Source organism: Ursus arctos, unplaced genomic scaffold, assembly GCF_023065955.2.
Source record: "Ursus arctos isolate Adak ecotype North America unplaced genomic scaffold, UrsArc2.0 scaffold_6, whole genome shotgun sequence".
Classification (NCBI taxonomy): domain Eukaryota; kingdom Metazoa; phylum Chordata; class Mammalia; order Carnivora; family Ursidae; genus Ursus; species Ursus arctos.
The window spans coordinates 47,046,129-47,068,164 of NW_026623078.1; the positions used below are offsets into that span (position 1 = coordinate 47,046,129).

A 22,036-nucleotide genomic window follows, 5' to 3' on the forward strand; every position below is an offset into this window, starting at 1 on the left:
TGTGGACATTGACGCCCGCTGTAATCCTGGATGATGCTGTTGCATTTTCTTGATGAGAATCTCCCAAGGAAGGAGGAAAGCCCACCTGCAACTCAAGCTTCTTTGCCTGTCGTCTCCCATGGCAACCGGGGAGGAGGCGTGATCTAAGGGTTGGACCCGCCCCTTTCCCTACAACTCGAGCCACGATTGGTTTGGAGGCGCGGCGGCGGCTCAAGGAGGAGGGCTTAAGCGCCCCAGCTCCTGCTGGGCCGCGTCGCCATTTTGAGTTGTGTGGGTTTCCAGGACGTTTAGAGTGTGGCCTCGCCCCGGGAGGTTCCGTAGATCACAGGCCAGAGGCACGCGTCCGAGTGTCAGGTTGGAGCCGGGAAGCGTCCCTGGGGGTAGCGGCGGCGGGGGCAGGATGAGCGCGGAGGCGGCGGACCGGGAGGCGGCCACCTCCAGCCGGCCCTGCACCCCGCCGCAGACCAGCTGGTTCGAGTTCCTGCTGGAGGAGTCGCTGTTGGAGAAACATCTGCGCAAGCCATGCCCGGGTAAGCGCGGCGCCTGCGCCCCGAGGGGACCGGGACCCGGGCACTGGCGGCGCTTGTCTGGCTCTCAGGACCCGCACCTCCTGGCCACGAAGCTGCGGGCCCGGGGGGCGCCGGCCTGAGTCGAGCTCTGGCCCGGCCCTCTCGCTAAGCATTGAGCATCCTAGAGCGGGGTCACCGCCGTGGAGGGCTTAAAAACGCAGAACAAAGACCCTCCCGCCCCCTTCCCCCTTGGTCCTTTTACTGTTTGGGGTTTTAGCATCTGCGAGGTGGTCTTGTGAGATTGCATGGGTTGGGGAGGCTGGCTCTGACACACCCCTGTAGAACTCCGTCCTGTGATCAAAATGAGAAAAATCTCTGAGTAGGAAGTGCTATACAGTTGTAACATGGTTGTTTAATGATGATCATGATTAATATCTCAGTTAATGAGCGCAGTTAGGGAAAGAGGAAAACTCCAGGCATTTCTGGAAGGAGGTACTGGCATGAAAAAGTACGTTCCTTGAATAGTATTTTGCTCACAAAGTTCGTAAAGATGTAGCTTGTTCAGTCTGCATCAGCCTTAATTGTGGAGACAACTCTGCCAGAAGTTAGTGGTTTCACTCCGGCAGTTTTACCGCCAGTATCATATTTTGTTCTTTTAATTCATTGCTTTTCGCACACATTTATTGAGTGCTTTGTGGGTGCCAGGCTTAATGCTTCTCATCTGTTCTCATTTAGTCTTCATAATTTGGTTTAGGTGGTGGTATCTTCTATTTTGCATTGATGGAAACAGGTGCAGAGAGGTAACTTGATGCAGGTCACGATAATTAAGTGTTAAAACAGTTCTAAAGATGACCTGTCTTTCCTCTAATTGACATTGGTTATTTGCTGACCTGGATACTTAAAACTGTTATGTTCTTACTTGTAAGGTGTTTTCTTCTGCACCAGTCTGATAGCCTTTCTCCTTACCACCTTTCCTGATCTTCCCTGTAATCCCGAAGCATACTTCTTAGAAATCATATTCCTTAGTAATATAACTAGAGAGCTGTTGGGGTTCTTTCTGTGGCCAAAAACCAGTACAGTGAAACCTTTTGCGTCTTCATAATTAAAACTGAAATTTAAGAATTTTTTTCTTTTACATCCTAGATCCTGCACCAGTTCAACTTATTGTTCAGTTTTTGGAACAGGCTTCCAAACCTTCTGTTAACGAACAAAACCAGGTGCAACCTCCGCCTGATAACAAGAGAAATCGTATCTTAAAACTACTTGCTCTTAAAGTTGCTGCACATTTGCAGTGGGATTTAGACATATTAGAGAAAAGGTATACAAGATTCAAAAGAAATCTATTTTTGAAGTACTGTTTAGATATTTTGGGTTATTTCTATATATGCTTATATAGAGAACCGGCCCTTAAAATGCAAATTATTTTTCTATACAGAAAAACATGGTAAAATATGCAGCAGTTTTTCAAAAGGTATAAAATACTTGAATGTTAGATGAATTTAAATCACCTTTTAAAGTATAGACTTATCCATAATGACAGTTTATCATTATTATTTGATGTGGTAACTAGGGAAAACCCACACCTACAGTTTTAAATGTTTCAGTCTACTTTTACATATCTGAAGAAAATGAATGAAAATTAATGATAGTTATTGCTGTTAAATAATTCAGGTTTTTTTTACTGGTCATAAACCAATCACTATCTCCCAAACTATTAGAATATCTTAGAGTCTGTGCTTATTTGTTAACAAATACGTACAGTCAAGGCTACGCTTAGAAAATGACTTGTTTTCATCCCCTTTTTCTCCCAATGTAAAGAGAAAATACCTTGTAAAATTCAGAAACTAGGAAATAATAGGGGAGGGGAGACACGTACTTCTAACATCTTTGTGTAACTTTTGTTTTTTTCTCCCTTTTTTTTTTAAGTAATCTCTGCACCCAGCGTGGGGCTCATACTCACAACCCTGAGATCAAGAGTTGGATGCTCTATTGACTGAGCCAGCTAGGCACCCCTCTCCATACACATATACACACACACACACATATATATACATATCTGTGTATGTATACATACATTTTGCTCTAATAAATCACAGAACCTTAAATATCTTTGTCCTTAAATTTTATCTGAATTTTTGGTTATGTCCTTAGTACAGATTATTAAATTGCTGACTCAGGTGGTATAAACATTTTTAAATCCCATGATGCGTATTGCTGGATTGCATTCGAGAAGAGTTGTACTAGTTTACACTCTCACTGGTAGTGTTTAAACCCTTTCCACCACCCTTCTGCAGCATTAAGCATTAGAATTAAAGGAAAGAATTCTTTAATCTGAGGGAGAGCCTATCTGTTAATAGACTGGAGGCATATCAAGAGATAGTAATGTGTACAAAGAAAGATGTATATGATACAGTTGGAAATTGAACACTGGGATATTTGATAAGCAACTGAAAACTTCTTAGTGAAATTAATGTGAACATGTTAATTTTTTAAAGTTTTTTATTTAAGTAATCTCTACATGCAAGGTGGGGCTCAAACTCATGAACCCAAGATCAAGAGTCACATGCTCTTCCAACTAAGCCAGCCAGGCACCCTTGTTGAGTTAATTTTTTGGAGATCTGTTCTAAAACACTTAAGGAAGAAATGATTTAATGTAAAAAATTTGCTTCACAATAGTGTGGGAAGAAGGGAAGTAAGAATAGAGATGAGACCAGATTAGCTCTCAGTTGATAATTGTTGAAACTAGATGATGGGCACATGGGGGTTCATTATATTCTGACTACTTTTGTGTGTGTTTAAATTGTTTTCATAATGAGATTTTTAAAAAATTTTGAAATTTAATATTTTCATATAAGTTATTGAGACAGGTGAATAAAGTGGCCCTGTGGATGTAGTACTTTAACAATGTAATTATTTTCAGTGAAAATACTGAATTGTGTATTTTATGCTTATGCAGATGTGAACTTTTTGCTTCTTTCCTTTAAGTTTGTCTGTTCCAGTGTTGAATATGCTACTAAATGAATTGCTGTGCATCAGTAAAGTTCCTCCTGGGACAAAGCATGTGGACATGGATCTGGCCACTTTACCTCCAACCACTGCCATGGCCATCCTTCTCTACAACAGATGGTAAATTTTTTCATAGACGTAAAATGTGTTGGCAGCCTCTGTTTAATTGCACTCTGGCTTTCAGGGGTATGCTTTTTTTTAAAGATTTTATTTATCAGAGAGAGAGGGAGAAAGAGCACAAGCTGTGGGGGAGAGGCAGAGGGAGAAGCAGACTCCCCGCTCAGCAGGGAGCCCAACCCTGGCCCAGATCATGACCCGAGCCGAAGGCAGGTGCTCAACCGACTGAGCCACCCAGGCGTCCTTCAGGGGTATGCTTTTAAGTGTTCCCTATAGCCTAGAGATCTCTCAGAGGATCTTGTAAACTGTGAGTCTGATGGTGGAGAAAGTTTATGACTGCATGGATGAGAAGAGCATTCTGATAAAAACGTGAATGACTTAGGAAGTTTTTATCTGAATTAAAACTTCAAATAATTTTTTTTAAGTAGTTTTCTTTCTTTCTTTCTTTCTTTCTTTCTTTCTTTCTTTCTTTCTTTCTTTCTTTCTTTAAGATTTTATTTATTTATTTGACAGAGAGAGATAGCGAGAGAGGGAACACAAGCAAGGGGAGTGTGAGAGGGAGAAGCAGGCTTCCCGCGGAGTAGGAAACCTGATGCGGGGCTCTATCCCAGGACCCTGGGATCATGACCTGAGCTGAAGGCAGACGCTTAACGGCTGAGCCACCCAGGCGCCCAAAACTTCAGATAATTTATAATACAAATGTTCTAAGGAGTACTTGAAAAAAATAAGCATTTATTATGTATTAAATTTTCTTTTTCTTGTCTTTTCTTCAGGGCAATTAGGACAATTGTTCAAAGTAGTTTTCCTGTCAAACAGGCAAAACCTGGACCTCCTCAGTTAAGTGTGTAAGTTGGCAGATACGACCCTTTGTTGGCACTTTTTTCATCAGAGTTAAAAAAAATTTTTTTTCTTGCGAGTTTTTAAAAACCCCTGCTACAGAAGGTGTAGAGTAGAACCCAGAGGGTTTTGAGGAGTTGGAAGGGTGAGAGAATCAGGTAGGGCTCTGGACATGTAGAATAGAAAGCTCTGGAAAGATAAGGGGGGTGCTTTGTGCGTTGTGCCTTTCATCTTTGGTGTTAGCTCACCTGCTCTGAAGTATACGCTTTTTTTATAGAATTAAATTTATGTGAAGGTGTATTTGTTCTGTGTATAGGGAAATTGTTTTAATTTGCAAATTTGAATTAGAGTCCAAAAGTTAATTACTGAATTTCTCTGTATGTGGAGTTTTAAACCTAATTCTTTAATTCTCAGTAGCAGTTTACCCGAATTTGGAGCTAGAGAGCATCGTTTCTAACTTGATTTAAATGAGCTTCTGCTGCCAGTAAATTTTAGTCTAAAATTGAGGGTTATTATTTTTTAAACACAAAGCAAATGGGAAAATAATCGTTAAGTAAGCATCGTAATTGAATTTTTGAGTCTTTTGTGGTTTTTTTCAAGATTGATTTATTTTAGAGAGTGTGCAAGTGGGGAGAGGGGCAGAGGGAGAGAATCTTCAAACTGAGCTTGACTCAGGGCCTGATCCCAGGACCCTGAGATTATGACCTCAGCAGAAATCAAGAGTTAGATGCTTAACCGACTGAGCCACCCAGGCACCCAGAGTTTGTTTGTTTGTTTGTATTTATTTATTTATTATTTATTTGAAAAGAAATAGTATTAAAAACACTTTTATTTAAATTTCACTTCACTGTGAAAAATAACGCTCTGAAGCTTAGAATTTTCAGTCTTTTGAGTAACATTTGTTGCTTTTCAATCATTTCTCTTTTAGTATGAATCAGATGCAACAGGAGAAAGAGCTAACAGAAAATATTTTGAAAGTAGTGAGTATCGGCATCAGTTACACTGTCATATTTCTGGGGCGCATGTAGAGTCTGTTCACATGCTTCTTCTCACCTTAGGTATATGAGAATTGGCAAGGTCTAGAAGCAGTGACGTTTAGGTTTTTATTGTACGGAACGTAGTTTGGTAATTGTAAATTGTACAGCTTTTCGGTGTTAATGGTGGTGCTTTGCCGTTAATTCTTTGTCAAATTTTCATGATACTCGAGCAGGTAAGAGAAATGACTCTTACAGGTGATATCTTTATATTCTTTAATATTTTCCCAAAATTCTACAATAAACACATATTTTAAAATTCTGCAGTCAGAAAAATGTAGCAGTTTTTTTTAATCTAATTAGTATAAAAGTAGAAATGTGGGAGTTACCATAATTTAAAAATGATCTAATTCTTTAACACCTACAGTGTGCCAGAGATACTATGTAAAGTCCAGGAGCTGGGAGAGAAGAAGATAAGCGTTCTGTGTCTGTATAAAATTAACATGCTGTAGTATTTTGAATGTGGAAGAAAAAACATGCATCATTTTATTTTTGTTACTAGTGCCCCCTAAATGGCTGACACAGTGATGCATACAAACGTTTCTTGAATAAATCAGTGGAAGCAAATCTTTAAAGCATTTTTCTTTCAATTTTCTGTTAAAAAAAATATTTTCTGCTTTGTATTTTCTGATTTCACAATAGGAACTTTTACTGTGTTTTTAAAATTCATGATAATGATCTCAACAGATCCAATTGCGCTCCTGTGTTAAAAAAATTTTTAATAGCTTAGTACAACAAGCTACTGAGTATCCTGTAAATAATTTTGGTTAATTTTCTGTGATTTCTGTATTTTAATAATTTTTTTTTTGTTGAATTTTTGTAGCTAAAAGAGCAAGCTTCTGATTCTATTTTGGTACTAGAGGCAGCCCTTAAATTAAACAAGGATCTTTATGTCCACACGATGAGGACACTAGATTTATTGGCAGTGGAGCCAGGCATGGTAAATGGAGAAACTGAGAGTTCTACTGCTGGATTGAAAATCAGAACTGAGGAGATGCAGTGCCAGGTATTTACGTCTGTATTTAATCAATGCATGGCAAATTTTTGGAAAATCTTAAATGAGATCATTCTAGTATTTTTAATTTCTGCCTTTGTCTCTCTGATTTTGACTTCAGATGCTATTAAAACTTTGCATCATATTTATCAAAGAGATTTTATTTGAGAGAGGGCACATGAGCACCTGCACAAGTTGGGGGGTGGTTGGGGGAAGGGGAGAGGCCGAAGGAAAAGCAGACTCCCCGCTGAGCAGGGAGCCCAATGCTGGGCTCCATCCCAGGACTCTGGCATCATGACCTGAGATGCTTAATGGACTGAGCCACCCAGGTGCCTTTTGTATCATATTTAATTTGTAAATTTTATAAGACTTCACTCAAATATTTCTGAAAGAAATGGAAGGGAAATTTTGTTTAATTTATCGTCTCTGAAATCATTTCCCAGTTATGTTTAGGAAGGAGTTAAATACTGAAAATGCAGTGAGCATGTAACTGATTTTAGAGTTCATTCATATTATGAGACATTTAATTAGACCAAAAAAACCTCTGAAAAACAAATAATATGCTTTGAAAACTGTAGGCTCCTAGAGAAAGTAACTAGTTTTTTAAGAATCTTAAGATTGTCTGCTTTCTGTAGCTCTGGGGCTCTAATCCCTTTGACAGCTTTTAGTTAATGTTGTTGTGAGAAATTACGTATTCATGTTGTCGTTTTCTCTGTTGGATTGTAGACTCTCTGAGGTGTCTTTTTTTTTTTTTTTAATGTGTATTTCACGTCTTCCTCACTTTTTAGCACAGAACCTTGAGTATAATAGAAATTTTAAAACATTCAAACCCTAAAGAGGGCCACGAGGATAGTGCATTTTATATTCTGTATTCTTTTGTGTGAATTGGCACGTCATTGTTTTTTTTCTTTTTTTTTTGTTTTGTTTTTTTAACAGTTGGCAGTTTCTTTGTAAAAAATTAAACTTTACCCGCAAAGTGGGGGTCGACCTCACAACCCTGAGATCAAGAGTCTCATGCCCTACCCACTGTGCCAGCCAGGCGGCCCTTGCATGATTTCTGTAATCATTGTTTCCCATTCTGAAGTGGCCAGGAATAACCATGACAGTGTTGGGAGGTGCCTTTTCAGATTAGCTGAGGGAGAGGAAAAAGCAGGCTCACCGAGCAGGGAACCAGAAGCAGGGCTCGATCCCAGGACCCTGTGATCACGACCCGAGCCAAAGGCAGATGCTTAACAACTGAACCACCCAGGCGTCCCTCTCAGATAAATCTTAAAAAATCTGTCAGCCATGTGTAGAATAAACTCGAGACAGGATATAAGGAGCTGTGGGGGTCTGGGTATGAGCCTGGGCCCTGCCAGTACTTGGTTCTGTGCCTTTAAGCAGATATTGTCACTTTCTGGGCCTTGTTCCTGTTCATCAAACGTTCAAGTTGAATTAAATAATCTGAGTCTTTGAGTTCTGCATTTGGTGAATCTAGTAGCGTCAAATTTAAGAAGATTCTTGAAGAAGTACACAAATTCTATTAGTACTTTTTCAGTTGTCTTTTTCTATTCTTCTGCAGTTCAGACTTCTCAATATTTCACTCTGGTCAGTCAGTTGCTCTCCCCTACTTTAAAAAGAAGTGGATATTGGGGCGCCTGGGTGGCGCCGTTGGTTAAGTGTTATTAGACTCTTGGTTTTGATTCCGATCATTCTCTCCTGCCCCTTCCCCTGCTTGTGCACATGCTTGTCACTCTCTCTGTCTCTAAAATAAAATCATAAAAAAAAAAAATTAGAGAAGTGGAGATGGTAGAGGATCCATGAAGATGGTGAGTAGTAGCAACGGTGACAGTGACATCGGTTTCCAGAGGCAGCCCTAGCAAGAGTGTAGCTGGCTACTGCTCTGTGTGGTGCTGGTGGCCGCGGCTGATAAGATGTGTTGAGATGGCTGCCATGCTCACTAGGTCAGTTTGGGCTCTCATCTTGGCTTCTTGCCTCTCTTGCCCCTTTTCTTTTCCAAGCCTGATTCTTTGGCCCAGAAATTCTAAAGGCCACCTGAAATCTTACCAGTTAAATCTCTGTTCTGCTTAAAATCAGTCCACTGGATCCTGTTGCTTATGACTAAGAACGTCGTTTCATTGCTCACTGAAATGTGTTGGGTTTTTTTTTCCCCCAGTATATGTACCTGTGTTTTGCTGAGGTAAACATTTTGAGTTTTGTCAGCTCTTAGAAATGAAAAGTTACTGAGCAAATTGGTATTCGTTACCATTTTAGGTGTGTTACGATTTGGGTGCCGCATACTTCCAGCAGGGCTCTACAAATTCAGCTGTCTATGAACATGCCAGAGAAAAGTTTTTTAGAACCAAAGAACTAATTGCAGAGGTAAGTATAGTGATAACAGGCACATAATAGTCCTTTAAAGGCTTATATATTTTTTGGCTTTAGTTTTTCTGGTGATAATAAACACAAGTGTTCATTGTAGTACATTTGGTGAGTTTTAAAAAATACTGAAAACATTTTGAAAATCTGTAATACTACTGCTTAGAAATTACCCCTTTTGTCATGTTAGCTTATTTTCTTCCTATTTTCATTCTTTGTTTTTATACAGATGAGCTTACACTAACTATATTTACTATATTGTTACCATGCTTCAATCTTTGGATAGACGTTTAAATGCGTTCTCTTCTGCTGTATAGATGTACCGTGATTTCCTTCATTTCCCTAATATTTGGGCATTTATGTTTGTTGTTTTTATTTATTGTAAAACTGTGATATTTCCATCTCCAAGCATAAGTTTTTGCTTGGTTTTAGATACTTTCAAGTTAAATTCCTACAAGTAGAATTATCATGTCAATGATTATTAATTTTGTAAAGGCTATAAAACATAAAACCAAGTTGCTTTCCAGGTGCATTTCTCTCAGGGTACGCTGATCTGCACTGCGAGGTGTTTTTCCTTTTTTCTCCCCCCTCCAATTGCTAATTTGGTTGGGTGAAATAACAGTAACTTTGAAACATTTGCATTTCCTTAATTCTTAGGGTGAACTTTTTCATATGTTTATTACTTGCATTTTTATTTTTATGATTCGGGCAACTGAATTCTAAAGTATATGACTAGGTTTCTATGTGCTTGGTGCCTAGAAAAATTCCCATTTCAGTCTCCTCATCAGAGAAATAGATGAAACGTTCAAGAGATTTACCTTTTTTTTTTTTTTAAGATTTTATTTATTTGAAGTAGAAAGAACGAGAGAGCACAAAGAGATTTACTTTAAATCTGTTCTAGACCTATTGGGAATCCGCATTTTACTTTGTCCGGGCATCTCATCAGATTCGTTCTCCTCTTATGTATTTTTAAATATCTTAAGGTTGTTTTTAACAGTATTTGCTCTTTGTTTTAATGTCTTAAATATCATATCTACTTAGAGTACTGGTGATGTCTACCTTTTGTATGTTGGCCTGAAAACTAAACCAGGAGACAGCAAACTTTTGTAAAAGGCCAAATACTAGATATTTTAGGTTTTGTGGGCTATATTCAGTTTATGTTGCATATACTCATTTGTTGTAGTGTGTGGTTTTGTTGTTGCTGTTTTCCTTTTACATCCTTAAATGTCGCTCAAGGGCTCTACAGAAATTGGCCATAGGCCAGATTTGGCCTGTGAACAACAGTTTGCTAACCTGTGCTCTAAACTTTTCACCTTTTTGTTTTTTATGGTTTCTCCAGCTCTGAACTTTCCATTATGTTTTCTTGTAATGTTAAAATGCATTGAGTGGGTACTAGACTGTTGTTTCTGTTACATTGATGGATAATGATGTATACTTCTTACTTTACAGATAGGTTCATTATCTCTTCATTGTACCATAGATGAGAAGCGGTTAGCGGGCTATTGTCAAGCGTGTGATGTTCTTGTACCTTCTTCTGATAGTACGTCTCAACAATTAACTCCATATAGTCAAGTCCATATTTGTTTGAGATCTGGCAACTATCAGGTAAGATGTAGGATGGGGAAGTAATAGGGCAGTGGAAAAGCTTTGGAAAGCTCATAGAACTGAGTTCAAATTCTGGCACCACCATTTACCAGTTGTGTGAGTAGGGGCAAGTAAAACAGATTGGCCTCTAAAATGGTGGTAAGAATTAACTCATTTCATAGGCTCCCTATGAGAATCGAGTGAGAAGTTACAGTTTATAAACTAAGCAGTGCACTACACAGATGTTGACTTGTTTTGATAATATCCTTTCTTGAAGGTATAGAATTTGCCCATGTTAAGTAAATTCTTTAAAAAAATCTGTAAGTGGAACTCTTAATTTTTAAAGTTAAAGGTAGAGAATTGTTAGTTTTGTGGAGCCTTAAGTTTTGTGTCTGACTTAGAATTATGACCTTAGCCCGGCCTTGTTAGCCATTGCAAATATTAAGACTGAAGAAGTGAGCAAAGTGGTGTTGGTAGGCTCCCCACATCAGGGAGCCCAACACGGGGCTCGATCCCAGGACCCTGGGATCATGACCTGAGCTGAAGGCAGATGCTTAAGACTGAGCCACCCAGGAGCCCCTTAGCCACGCTTTTTAGTTCACTCTTAAATAGAATCGATTCCCTCCCCCCAACAGAAAATAGAAGAGAGGGGATAGTATTTCCTCCCCTACTTCTGCCCGCCTTTCAAATTCTGCTTTGCCTTAGGGAAGAAAACTAAACTTTGTTAAAGACAGATTAGATACAGATGAATTTATTTAAACATCTTTTAGTTATATATCCCTAATACAGGCTTATGGAGGGTGGGCATCAGTTATGGTTAAGATACAGAATCTTTTAAGAAGCTCTCTGGAGTGGTAAACTTATGTAAACAAGACTTTAGAAATATTACTCATGGATAGGCATATGTTAACTGGGAATATAATGAAGAGCCAATATTTATAAATCAGAAGGTATTATAATGAGTAGCCAGGAAGAGGAAAATCACAATTTTATTGCAACTCTGAAATTTATCACTACAGTTATATATACAGGAGTATCGTAGAAATCATATTTAGCCTGTTTTTATTTTATTTTTTTTTTTTTAAATGATTTTTTATTATGTTAGTCACCATACAGTACATCCCCGGTTTCCGATGTAAGGCTTGATGATTCATTAGTTGTGTATAACACCCAGTGCACCATGCAATACGTGCCCTCCTTACTACCCATCACCGGTCTATCCCATTCCCCCGCCCCCCTCCCCGCTGAAGTCCTCAGTTTGTTTCTCATAGTCCATAGTCTCTCATGTTTCATTCCCCCTTCTGATTACCCCCCCTTTCTTTATCCCTTTCTTCCCCTACCGATCAACCTAGTTCTTATGTTCCATAGATGAGAGAAATCATATGATAGTTGTCTTTCTCTGCTTGACTTATTTCACTTAGCATTATCTCCTCCAGTGCTGTCCATGTTGTAGCAAATGTTGAGAACTCGTTCTTTCTGATAGCTGAGTAATATTCCATTGTATATATGGACCACAACTTCTTAATCCAGTCATCTGTTGAAGGGCATCTCGGCTCCTTCCACGATTTAGCTATTGTGGACATTGCTGCTATGAACATTGGGGTGCATATGGCCCTTCTCTTCACTACGTCTGTATCTTTGGGGTAAATACCCAGTAGTGCAATGGCTGGATCATAGGGTAGCTCAATTTTTAACTTTTTAAGGGACCTCCACACTGTTTTCCAGAGTGGCTGTACCAACTTGCATTCCCACCAACAATGTAGGAGGGATCCCCTTTCTCCACATCCTCTCCAACAATTGTTGTTTCTTGCCTTGTCTATTTTTGCCTTGTCTTTCTAACTGTTAGCCTGTTTTTAAAAATCGGGTCTGTTTATATAAACTGTATTTTTTTTGTGCTGATCAAGTAGTTATTTGATGGCGCCTGGGTGGCTCAGTCAGTTAAGTGTCCAACTCTTGATTTTGGCTCAGGTCATGATCTTGGGCTTGTATGAGATCTGAGCCGTGTTCCAACTCTGTGCACTGGGGTGAGCCTACTTGGAGTTCTCTCTCTCCCTCTGCCCCCCACTCCCAGGGAATGAATGAATGTAGTTATTTGAACAGCTGTAACAAATGTGTCTTCTCACATGTGAGAAGAGGCTGTCTTGCCCGTGTGTAGGCCTAGCCTGTTCATGTTCTGCTATGGGGGTGAAACAGTGCTTGCTCTGTAGTTATGAAACCACTTTCGTCAGTACTTTTGTACTGGCAGCTGATTAAATGTTTCTGGAAATCCTCTTCCCTGTCTCCCTACTTTGTCGCTGCTTTCTCCTCCTCTTACATGGCTTGATTTGATAAAGAGCCGTCTCGAGACAAAGTCTGTATGGAATGATAACGAATATTTTCTGTCACTCACTAGCTATTATATTTTAAACCATTTAAATTTATTGTAATTGTTTCTTTGCATGCTTTTTCCAGCTGAGTTATTTAACTGTTTTAGTATTTTTAAAAGTTTGTTGTATGAACCTGTGTTTAAAGTGGATGAGAAGAATTTTTACAACTTTTTTTTTTTTAAGATTTTTAAAAAATTTGCAGAGAAAGTGAGTGAGCAAGGACAGAGGGAGAGGGAGAAGCAGACTCCCCACGAGCAGGGCTTGATCATAGGACCCCCAGGATCGTGACCTGAGCCACCCAGGCGCCCTGAGTTTTTACAAGTTCTGATAATATACCTGAATTGCTTCTTATTGATTGAGTCTTCCTTCACCTCTCATTTTTGGTCCATGATCTTCAGTTTGAAAAGGAGGGGTTGGGTGTCTGTTTTTATCTTCAATCTAATGTTAAAGTTTTAGGAAAGATTTTCCTAGAAAGGTATTTTCGTGATTTTCTTCAGTATATATTTTCTATTATAGAAAGACTTTTTTTTCCCCCTTTTTGGAAAGACTTTTAAAGTAAAGAAACTTTGCCATGATTTTTGAACTGGATGCAATTTTATGTCTGTGTTCTAGGACGTAGTAAAGATTTTCATTGAAGATAACTTAAACTTCAGTTTACCTGTCCAGTTCCGGCAGTCAGTACTAAGGGAACTCTTCCAGAAAGCTCAACAGGGGTAAGTAAATTGAAGAATTACTTTCTTATTTTTGGATAAAAGAGCAAGTGCATTTTGGGTTTATCAAAAATATACCTCCAAATTACCTGTAAGTCTGTGACAATAATTTCACGTTTATTAGTAAATGGGAAATTAACACAGCCAGAGGAGCCGTTTTAATGTTCATCTAATCCATTTTAAAAGCACTTGGGAAAAACCAGCACAATTTGGTTCTGTTACCTAAGCTGTAACTAAATCATCCCTTGAGAGATTTAAAACTTCTCTGTTCTTCTCTGTCCCCACCCTTGACATGTGCCTGAATAACCTAAAATCTTACCTCTCAAGGATAAATAACTCATTCTTGTGAATTTGGTTTTGTAATATATACCTTTCTTTTATTAAAAAGAATGTATTAGTGGATCTACTTTTGTATTCTACAGAAATGAAGCTCTAGATGAAATCTGTTTTAAAGTCTGTGCCTGTAACACAGTCCGTGATATACTGGAAGGTAGAGCGATTAGTGTTCAATTTAACCAGCTATTTCTTAGACCTAATAAAGAGAAAATAGACTTTCTTCTTGAGGTAAGACATTTTTCCCTTTTTGGTGTATAATTTTGCTGTAAACTTACCAGTGATCTCTTGGTTGGCTAATCCAGTGCCCTCTTTTCTCTCTCCGTCTGACTTGCCAGTGTTGGCTACTCCTGACAGCACTCTCTGACCTTATCTTCTGCTAGAGCTCTTTGCTGGTTCTCCATTACTGGGTTTCCCTTGGTCCTTCATCAGTGTCTCTTTTGCTCTCCCTTTAGTGTTTCTGTTTACAGTCATTTTGTTTTTGGCTCACTCATCTTCTCATTCCATTTTTTAATTTTAATTTAAAGCTTCAGTCACCTGTTGACTAAACATTCCCAAATCATAACTCTAACCACTCCTGTGAGCTCCTGAATCTGTGTGTTGGCTCTTTCTACCTCTTTAACTGTCTTAATGTAACACACATTGAGAGAAATACATAAAGCACAATTAATACCACCTAGCTCCAAAAATACAAGGTTGCCAACACTTTAGAAGTCCTTTTTATGCCCTTTACCAAACTCTCTCCATATCCCCTTGAGGAAACCACTGTCCTGCCTTTTGTGATAATCTTTTTTTGCTTTTCTGTACAGTTTTTTATGTACCCTAAAGAATATATTTATGTTCTCCTTTTATGCATCCTAAGGAATATTCTTTAATTTGCCTGTTTTGAACTTTATAGAAATGAAATCATACAAAATGTATTTATTTTCCTTCACTAAATATGTTTATCATATTTTTCCCCAAGTTATATGCATTTATAGTTGATTTTTTCATTGCTATGTTAACCCCTTAGTGGATATGTGATTTGCAACTATTTTCTACCTTTTCATTTTGTTGATGGCTTTCTTTGCTATGCAGAAGCAGATGTAGTCACATTTGTTTTTGTTTTGCTTTGTTGCCCTTGCCTTTGGATTCAGCTCCAAAAAAAAAAAAAAAAAAAAATCATTAAGACTGAGGTCGAAAAGCTTACCACCTATGTTTTCTTCTAGTTTTATGGTTTCAGGTCTTATATTCAAGCCTTTATCCATTTTGAGTTAATTTTTGTATGGTATACAGTAGTGGTCCAGTTTCATTCTTCTGCATGTTGCTGTCCAGTTTTTCCAACACCATTTGTTGAAGAGATTGTCTTTTTCCCCATTGGATAGTCTTGCCTGCTTTGTCAGAGATTAATTGACCATATAATTTGGGGTTGATTTCTAGGCTTTCTGTTCTGTTCCATTAATGTGTCTATTTTTGTGCCACTACCATACTGTTTTGATTACTATAGCTTTGTAATAGAAGTTGAAATCTGGAATTTTGATGCCTCTAGCCTTGCTTTTCTTTTTCGAGACTGCTTTGGCTTTCAGGGTTTTTTGTGGTTCCATACAAATTTTAGGATTGTTTATTCTAGCTGTATGAAAAATGCTATTGGTGTTTTGATAGGAATTGCATTTAATGCGTAGATTGCTTTGGGTAGTATAGACATTTTAACAATACTTGTTTTTCTAATCCATGAACATTTCTTTCCATTTCTTTGTGTCCTCTTCAATTTCTTTCATCAGTGTTTTATAGTTTTTAGAGTACAGGTCTTTCACCTTTTTGGTTAAGTTTATTCTCCTAGATGTCTTAATATTTTTGGTGTAGTTGTAAATGGGATTGTTTTCTTAATTTTTCTTGTGCTTCATTATTGAAGTATAGAAATGCAACAAATTTCTGTGGATTGATTTTTGTATCCTGCTCCTTTACTTAAGTTTACTGAATTGGTTTATCACTTCTAACAGTTTTTTGGTGGAGTCTTTCGGGTTTTATATATATGGTATCATGTCCTCTGCAAATAGTGAAAGTTTTACTTCCTTACCAGTTTGATGCCTTTTATTCTTTTTGTTGTCTGATTGCTGTGGCTAGGATTTCCAGTACTGTGAGGAATAAAAGTGGTGAGCGTGGACGTCCTTGTCATGTTCCTGACCTTAGGGGAAAGGCTCTGAGTTTTTCCCCATTGAGGATGATGTTAAGCTGTGGGTTTTCATATATGGCCTTTAATATGTTGAGGTATATTCCCTCTAAACGACTTTGAGGGTTTTTATCGTGAGTGAATGTTGTACTTTGTCTCTTTTTATCATGAATGATTTTTAGATTTTATTAAATGCTTTCTGTTTGTTACGATGCTCTTGTAATTTAATTTTTCACTTCCAGTGTCTGGTGAAATACATTAATTTTTAAAATAAAAAATTTCAAGATATTTTTTATTTGACAGAGAGCACAAGCAGGGGGAGCAGCAAGCAGAGGGAGAGGGAGAAGCAGGCTCCTTGCTGAGCAGGGCGCCCAAGACACGCCCAGGATCCTGGGATCATGATCTGAACCAAAGGCAGACACTTAACCAGCTGAGCCACCTAGACGCTCTAAATTTTTAAAAATTTTAATTCCAGTTAACATACAGTGTTATATTCGTTTCAGGCGTACAATATTGTGATTCAAAATTCCATGTATTATTCAGTGCTCTTCAAGATAAATGTACTGTTAATCCCCTTTTTTTTCATCCATCCCCCCCCACCTCCCCTCTGGTAGTCTAGACCTAGATATTCTCTGTAGTTAAGAGTCTGGTTTGTCTCTTTCTCTCGTTCATTTGTTGAGTTCCACATATGAGTGAAATTACATGGTATTTATCTTTCTCTGACTGACTTATTTTGCTTAGCATAATACTTCATTCTATCCACATTGTTGCAAATGGCAAGATTTCATTCTTTATTATAGCTGAGCAATATTCTGTTGTATATATACACATCTTCTTTATCCATTCATCTATCAGTGGACATTTGGGCTGCTTCCATAGTTTGGCTATTGTGAATAATGCTGAAGTAAACATGGGGGTGCATATATACTTTCGAATTAGTGTTTTTGTATTCTTTGGGTAAATACCCAGGATTGTAATTACTGGATTACGTGGTAGTTCTGTTTTGTACTTTTTGAGGAATCTCCATCCTGTCTTCTGCAGTGGCTGCAGAAATATGTTAATTTTAAGTGTTAAACTACCTTGACTTGTTTGTAGTAAACTCAGCTAAGTCATGACTTTTTTTTGAGATATAATTGACATACAGCATTGTATTAGTTTTAGGTATATGTTATCTTTTTAAAATATATATTGCAGGATTTAGTTTGATAATATTTTAAGGTCTTTTACATTCGTGTATGAGATTGATACATCAATTTTTTTTTCATGTCCTACCTTTTGATTTTGGTACCAAGGTCATGCTTACCTCATACAGAAATTGGGGTATCTTTTTTCCTTGCCTGGAAAAGTTCCCATAAAAACAAATTCATTGCTTCTTTGTTTGGTAGACCTTACCAATGAAATATTTGGGCCTGGAGATTTTTTGTGTCAGGGAAGATCTCTGGCATTGCTGCATTTTCATCGGTGGATAGGGGTAGTCTATTTTTCCTGTTATTTTTAGGAGGTTATTTTCTAAGAATTTATTTTTTGAAGTAGGCTCCATGCGCAGCCTGGAGCCTGATGCAGGGCTTGAACTCAAAACCCTGAAATCAAGACCTGAGCCTATGATCAAGAGTCAGACGCTCAACCAACTGAGCTACCCAGGCACCCCCACTTCACCTACTTTTTTAAGTTTATTAAGTTTTAATGTTTACAGCATTGGGGTGCCTGGGTGGCTCAGTTGGTTAAACATCTGCCTTTGGCTCAGGTCGTGATCTCAGAGTCCTGGGGTTGCACCCCATGTTGGGCTCCCTGCTCATGTGGGAAGTCTGCCTCTCCCACTACCCCTGCCCTCAACATACACCCTCCACCCCCTCCGCTCGGGCTCTCTCAAATAAATAAAATCTTTAAAAAATGTTTACAGTATTTATAGAGATGTCCCCTATTTCATGTTTTAATTGTTTTAAGAATTGAGCCAAATAGGTTTTAAGAATTGAGCTTAATTAACACATTTGTTATATTGCTTATCAGAAGTTAACACCTATTCCCTAAGTTTCATGACACGTGTACAGTGCATCACTATGTATGAATAAGCTATCGTGAAAGCATATTCAGGTATTACTTATTATAAGATCGTTACTGTTTATAGTGTGGAGCAAAATTAGTACGATGGAAGTGTTTTGTACATCAAGATGTTCAGATGTGCTGTATGCTGATAATCTATTCATCTGAACATAGTACTTTTACAATGCTGTTTCTGAGCATGGTACTCGAAGAATTATATTTCTTTTTTAGAGAGGGAGGGAGAGAGGTAGGAGAGCATCTTAAGCAGGCTCCACACCCAGCTTGGAGCCTGATGTGGGGCTCGATCTCACAATCTTGAGATTATGACTTGAACCTAAATCAAGAGTCGGACACTTAACCAACTGCACCACCCAGGTGCTCATCCCCCCCTTAATAACAGCTTTATTGAGGTATAATCGCATATCGTACGATTCACCCATTTAAAGTGTACAATCCAGTGATTTTTTAAAGTATGTTCATAGATTTTGTGCAACTACTACCTCCAGTCAGTTTTAGAATTTTTCATCCTCCCTCTTCTACCCCACAACAAAACTTACCCATTAGTAGTCCTCCCTCATTTTCCCTCAATCCCCTTAACCCTGGGCAACTACTAATCTAATTTTAACTTTGGATTTGCCTCTTCTGGGCATTTCATATGAAGGAAAATAATGTGTGGTCCTTTTTTTTTTTTTTTTTTTTTTTAAAGATTCATTTTAGAGAGAGAGTGAGTGGGGTAGGGGCAGAGAGAGGGAGAAAATCCCAAGCAGACTCCACACTGAGTGCAGAGCCCAGTGCAGGGGCCCTATCCCAGGACCCCAGATCATGACCTGAGCCAAAACCAAGAATCGTACACCTAAACGACTGAGCCACCCAGGCGCCCCTTTGTGGTTTGTTTTTATTTTAACTGACTTTTTTTTTTTTTTTTTTTTTTAGATTTTATTTATTTATTTGGCAGAGAAAGACAGCCAGCGAGAGAGGGAACACAAGCAGGGGGAGTGGGAGAGGAAGAAGCAGACTACTAGCGGAGGAGCCTGATGCGGGGCTCGATCCCAGAACACCGGGATCACGCCCTGAGCTGAAGGCAGACGCTTAATGACTGCGCCACCCAGGCGCCCCTTAACTGACTTCTTTACTAAATGTCTTCAAGGTTCATCCATATTGTAGCAAATATCAGTGCTTCATTATTTTTTGTGGCTGAATAGTACTCCATTGAATGGATATAGTTGATTTTGTGTGTCTATCAGTTGATGGACTTTAGGGATATTCCAGTTCTTGGCTATTATGAGTAATGCTGCTATGAACATTCTGTATTTTTTGTTAACATATTAGGGAATATTTGACAATTTCCATAGGTTAGGGACTTTTATACTGATTGCTTTATTTTGGTTTCTTGTAAGTTATCTATGGGAGAAATCTTAATCTGATGAATAAACTCAGAATATTATGAGACTGTTATTTGTAGGTAACTAACATTTCCACAACTAGTTTTTGTTCTTTAATTTCACTGTGTATTTTTAAAACCTTGGTTACCTTCTTAATCGTTGGTTCTATATACTTTAGCTTTTACTGATCATGCAGCTATCTCAGATGAATCTTCTTTCACTTTTCTGACCGGAGCTGCTGTAGGGTTTATCACCTCATAAAATTGGTTAATGTACTTTATGCATTCTGGGAAAACTCTGTACCATGCTAGGTAGGTTATTCTTTATTTCATATAAATACCAGCAGTTGTTGAAATGATCACATTCCACTCCCTCTCCCAATAATGATTCTTACTCAGTCTCATCTTTTAAATTAGGTAAATCTGTTATTGATAAGTGTCTGAAGAAGGAGAATGTGGTTGTTCCTAAATGTAAACTGCAAACTGTAGGGTATGCTTTTTAAAGTGCCAATATTCAAATAAAAATTACTCAAATTCCTAGGTATGTTCAAGATCAATAAATTTAGAAAAAGCTTCAGATTCTTTGAAAGGAAACATGGCTGCTTTTCTAAAGTAAGTGCCTTTTTTTTTCCCCCCTTTAACTTTCAGGTTAGTCCTATGAGAAAGATAACTTTCATTACTTTTTGTATTTATCCTGCATGTCTTATAACCAGGCGGTCATTTGAGAGCCAGTTGAGTTCAGATTTGTGTAGTAACACAAAACTTAGGATTTATATTAGTTACTCTTTTTGTATATTTTGACATTGACATCACAATTTTAAATAAGGACCAAAAAATTTTTAAAATCTATTTCAAATATTATACAGTTTATGAAGTGGTAGCTTGTTAAATGGTTTATTAATAAAGATTGGTTAATATGATTGTTTTTCCCAAACTAAATTATAAACTTTTTTTGTTTTATAATATTTTTACTGATCTAGGAATGTGTGTCTGGGGTTGGAAGATCTGCAGTATGTTTTCATGATTTCTTCACATGAGCTTTTCATTACATTGTTGAAAGATGAAGAACGAAAGCTACTTGTTGATCAGATGAGGAAGAGATCCCCTAGAGTAAATCTGTGCATTAAACCTGTAACTTCATTTTATGATATCCCAGGTTAGCTCTCTAGTCTGCTAGCGAAAATGTTGGCACATTTTGCCCCTCTATTATATCTGCCCCTCAGTGTATTTGAGGATGCCCTCTCACTTGTTTTAACTTATATTTGTCAGTAATTAATTAGAAATTTACCAGTCTTCTGTAGTCGTATTTCTGTCTAAGCATTAAGTGCCGAACTCTGCTGAGTCTGTGGTTAATGGAGATTGAGGCCTAGTTACATACAAGATTCTAGCTGGGGAAGTAGACCAAGGTGATTCTGCTGCTGCTGCTGTGTTCTTGGAGGTAAAAATAAGAGCTGGGTGGGGAGTGGTAAAGGGTCCTGAGACTCACAAAAAGTACAGGTTCTCCTGCATTTCAGCCTGCAGCACTGTGTGATGCTATCTGCTGGCTAAGCATTCCTCTTTGGCAACATTGCTCTTTTTGCCTTATTTATTTGACGATTTTCTTCCATTTTTTGCTTTTATTTTATGAATGCAAGTAGAAAATACAGTGCTCTTCATTAATAAGAAACAAGCTTTAAAGCTTAATATAGGTGAGAAAGAATTCACTTGGTTTAATAAAAACAAAATTGTAGCTGCTTTGAACCTCACTAGGAAAATGACATTAATACCTAAAATGCTGGGAATGGATTAATGAAGACTACATCTGAAAGTCGAGTTGTAATTAGGGATTTTAATGATCTTGGTTTTCTGGGAAGGCAGTGTCTCCACCTTCTCTTCCTCTCCCTTTAAACACATTTTTAGTGTTTATTAAAACAAAAATATATTTACACATACCTTTATTAACACATTATGTTTGAAAGTAGGAGACTGTCTGCATAAATTTTTTCCATATATCCCACCTAGTTCTTTCTGTGAACCAGTTACTGGTTTTTATCTTTGTTTATATTTTCATTCTATTTATTTATTAAATGCAGACTTAATACAAACTCTTAGGTTTTCTGTATGAGGATAAAATTAATATGTAATTTACATTATGTTGAATGAGTTCTGAAGATGAGAGCTGTTTCTCACTTATAATACTTAACAAACATATACAATCTCTCAACAAATTATCATTCTCACATTTGTAGGATTAAGGATTTCTTTGAATTAAGTCATTAGTAAAATGGAAATCTCTTCTTTCTTAGCTTCAGCAAGTGTCAACATTGGTCAGTTGGAGCATCAGCTGATATTGTCAGTGGATCCCTGGAGGATTCGACAGATTTTAATCGAATTACATGGTATGACTTCAGAGCGTCAGTTCTGGACAGTGTCTAACAAGGTTAGAAACCCTTTGTCAAGAATAGATAAGAAAATTACACTTATTTTCTGATGTAATTTATTTTAAAAATTTTTATTTATTTGTTAGAGTGTATGCACAGGAGTGGGGGGAGAGTCTCCATAACCTCTAAAAATAAGTTTATGTCCTGTTTATTGTCAAAGCATCTCCGTATATTTTAAATAAAGCTGTAGGTATATGT

The 22,036-nt window shown here is 37.8% G+C and overlaps 1 protein-coding gene across 2 annotated transcripts in view; it reads left to right on the forward strand.

Annotated features, from left to right (window-relative positions):
• Positions 1-235: 235 nt before the first annotated feature.
• INTS8 (integrator complex subunit 8) overlaps positions 236-22,036 on the forward strand; it is a 44,935-nt gene continuing 23,134 nt past the window's right edge. Inside the window, exons 1-13 of one of the 2 annotated variants that reach the window (XM_026495704.4) lie at positions 236-530; positions 1,653-1,827; positions 3,495-3,635; positions 4,406-4,477; positions 5,398-5,449; positions 6,327-6,509; positions 8,751-8,858; positions 10,305-10,460; positions 13,418-13,518; positions 13,938-14,079; positions 19,960-20,030; positions 20,399-20,574; positions 21,704-21,837. In XM_026495704.4, the coding sequence (XP_026351489.3) occupies positions 401-530; positions 1,653-1,827; positions 3,495-3,635; positions 4,406-4,477; positions 5,398-5,449; positions 6,327-6,509; positions 8,751-8,858; positions 10,305-10,460; positions 13,418-13,518; positions 13,938-14,079; positions 19,960-20,030; positions 20,399-20,574; positions 21,704-21,837 (1,641 nt within the window). In that variant the 5' untranslated portion in view covers positions 236-400. The remainder of the gene's footprint in view (positions 531-1,652; positions 1,828-3,494; positions 3,636-4,405; positions 4,478-5,397; positions 5,450-6,326; positions 6,510-8,750; positions 8,859-10,304; positions 10,461-13,417; positions 13,519-13,937; positions 14,080-19,959; positions 20,031-20,398; positions 20,575-21,703; positions 21,838-22,036) is intronic. The other variant, XM_044382692.3, reaches the window with a different exon arrangement.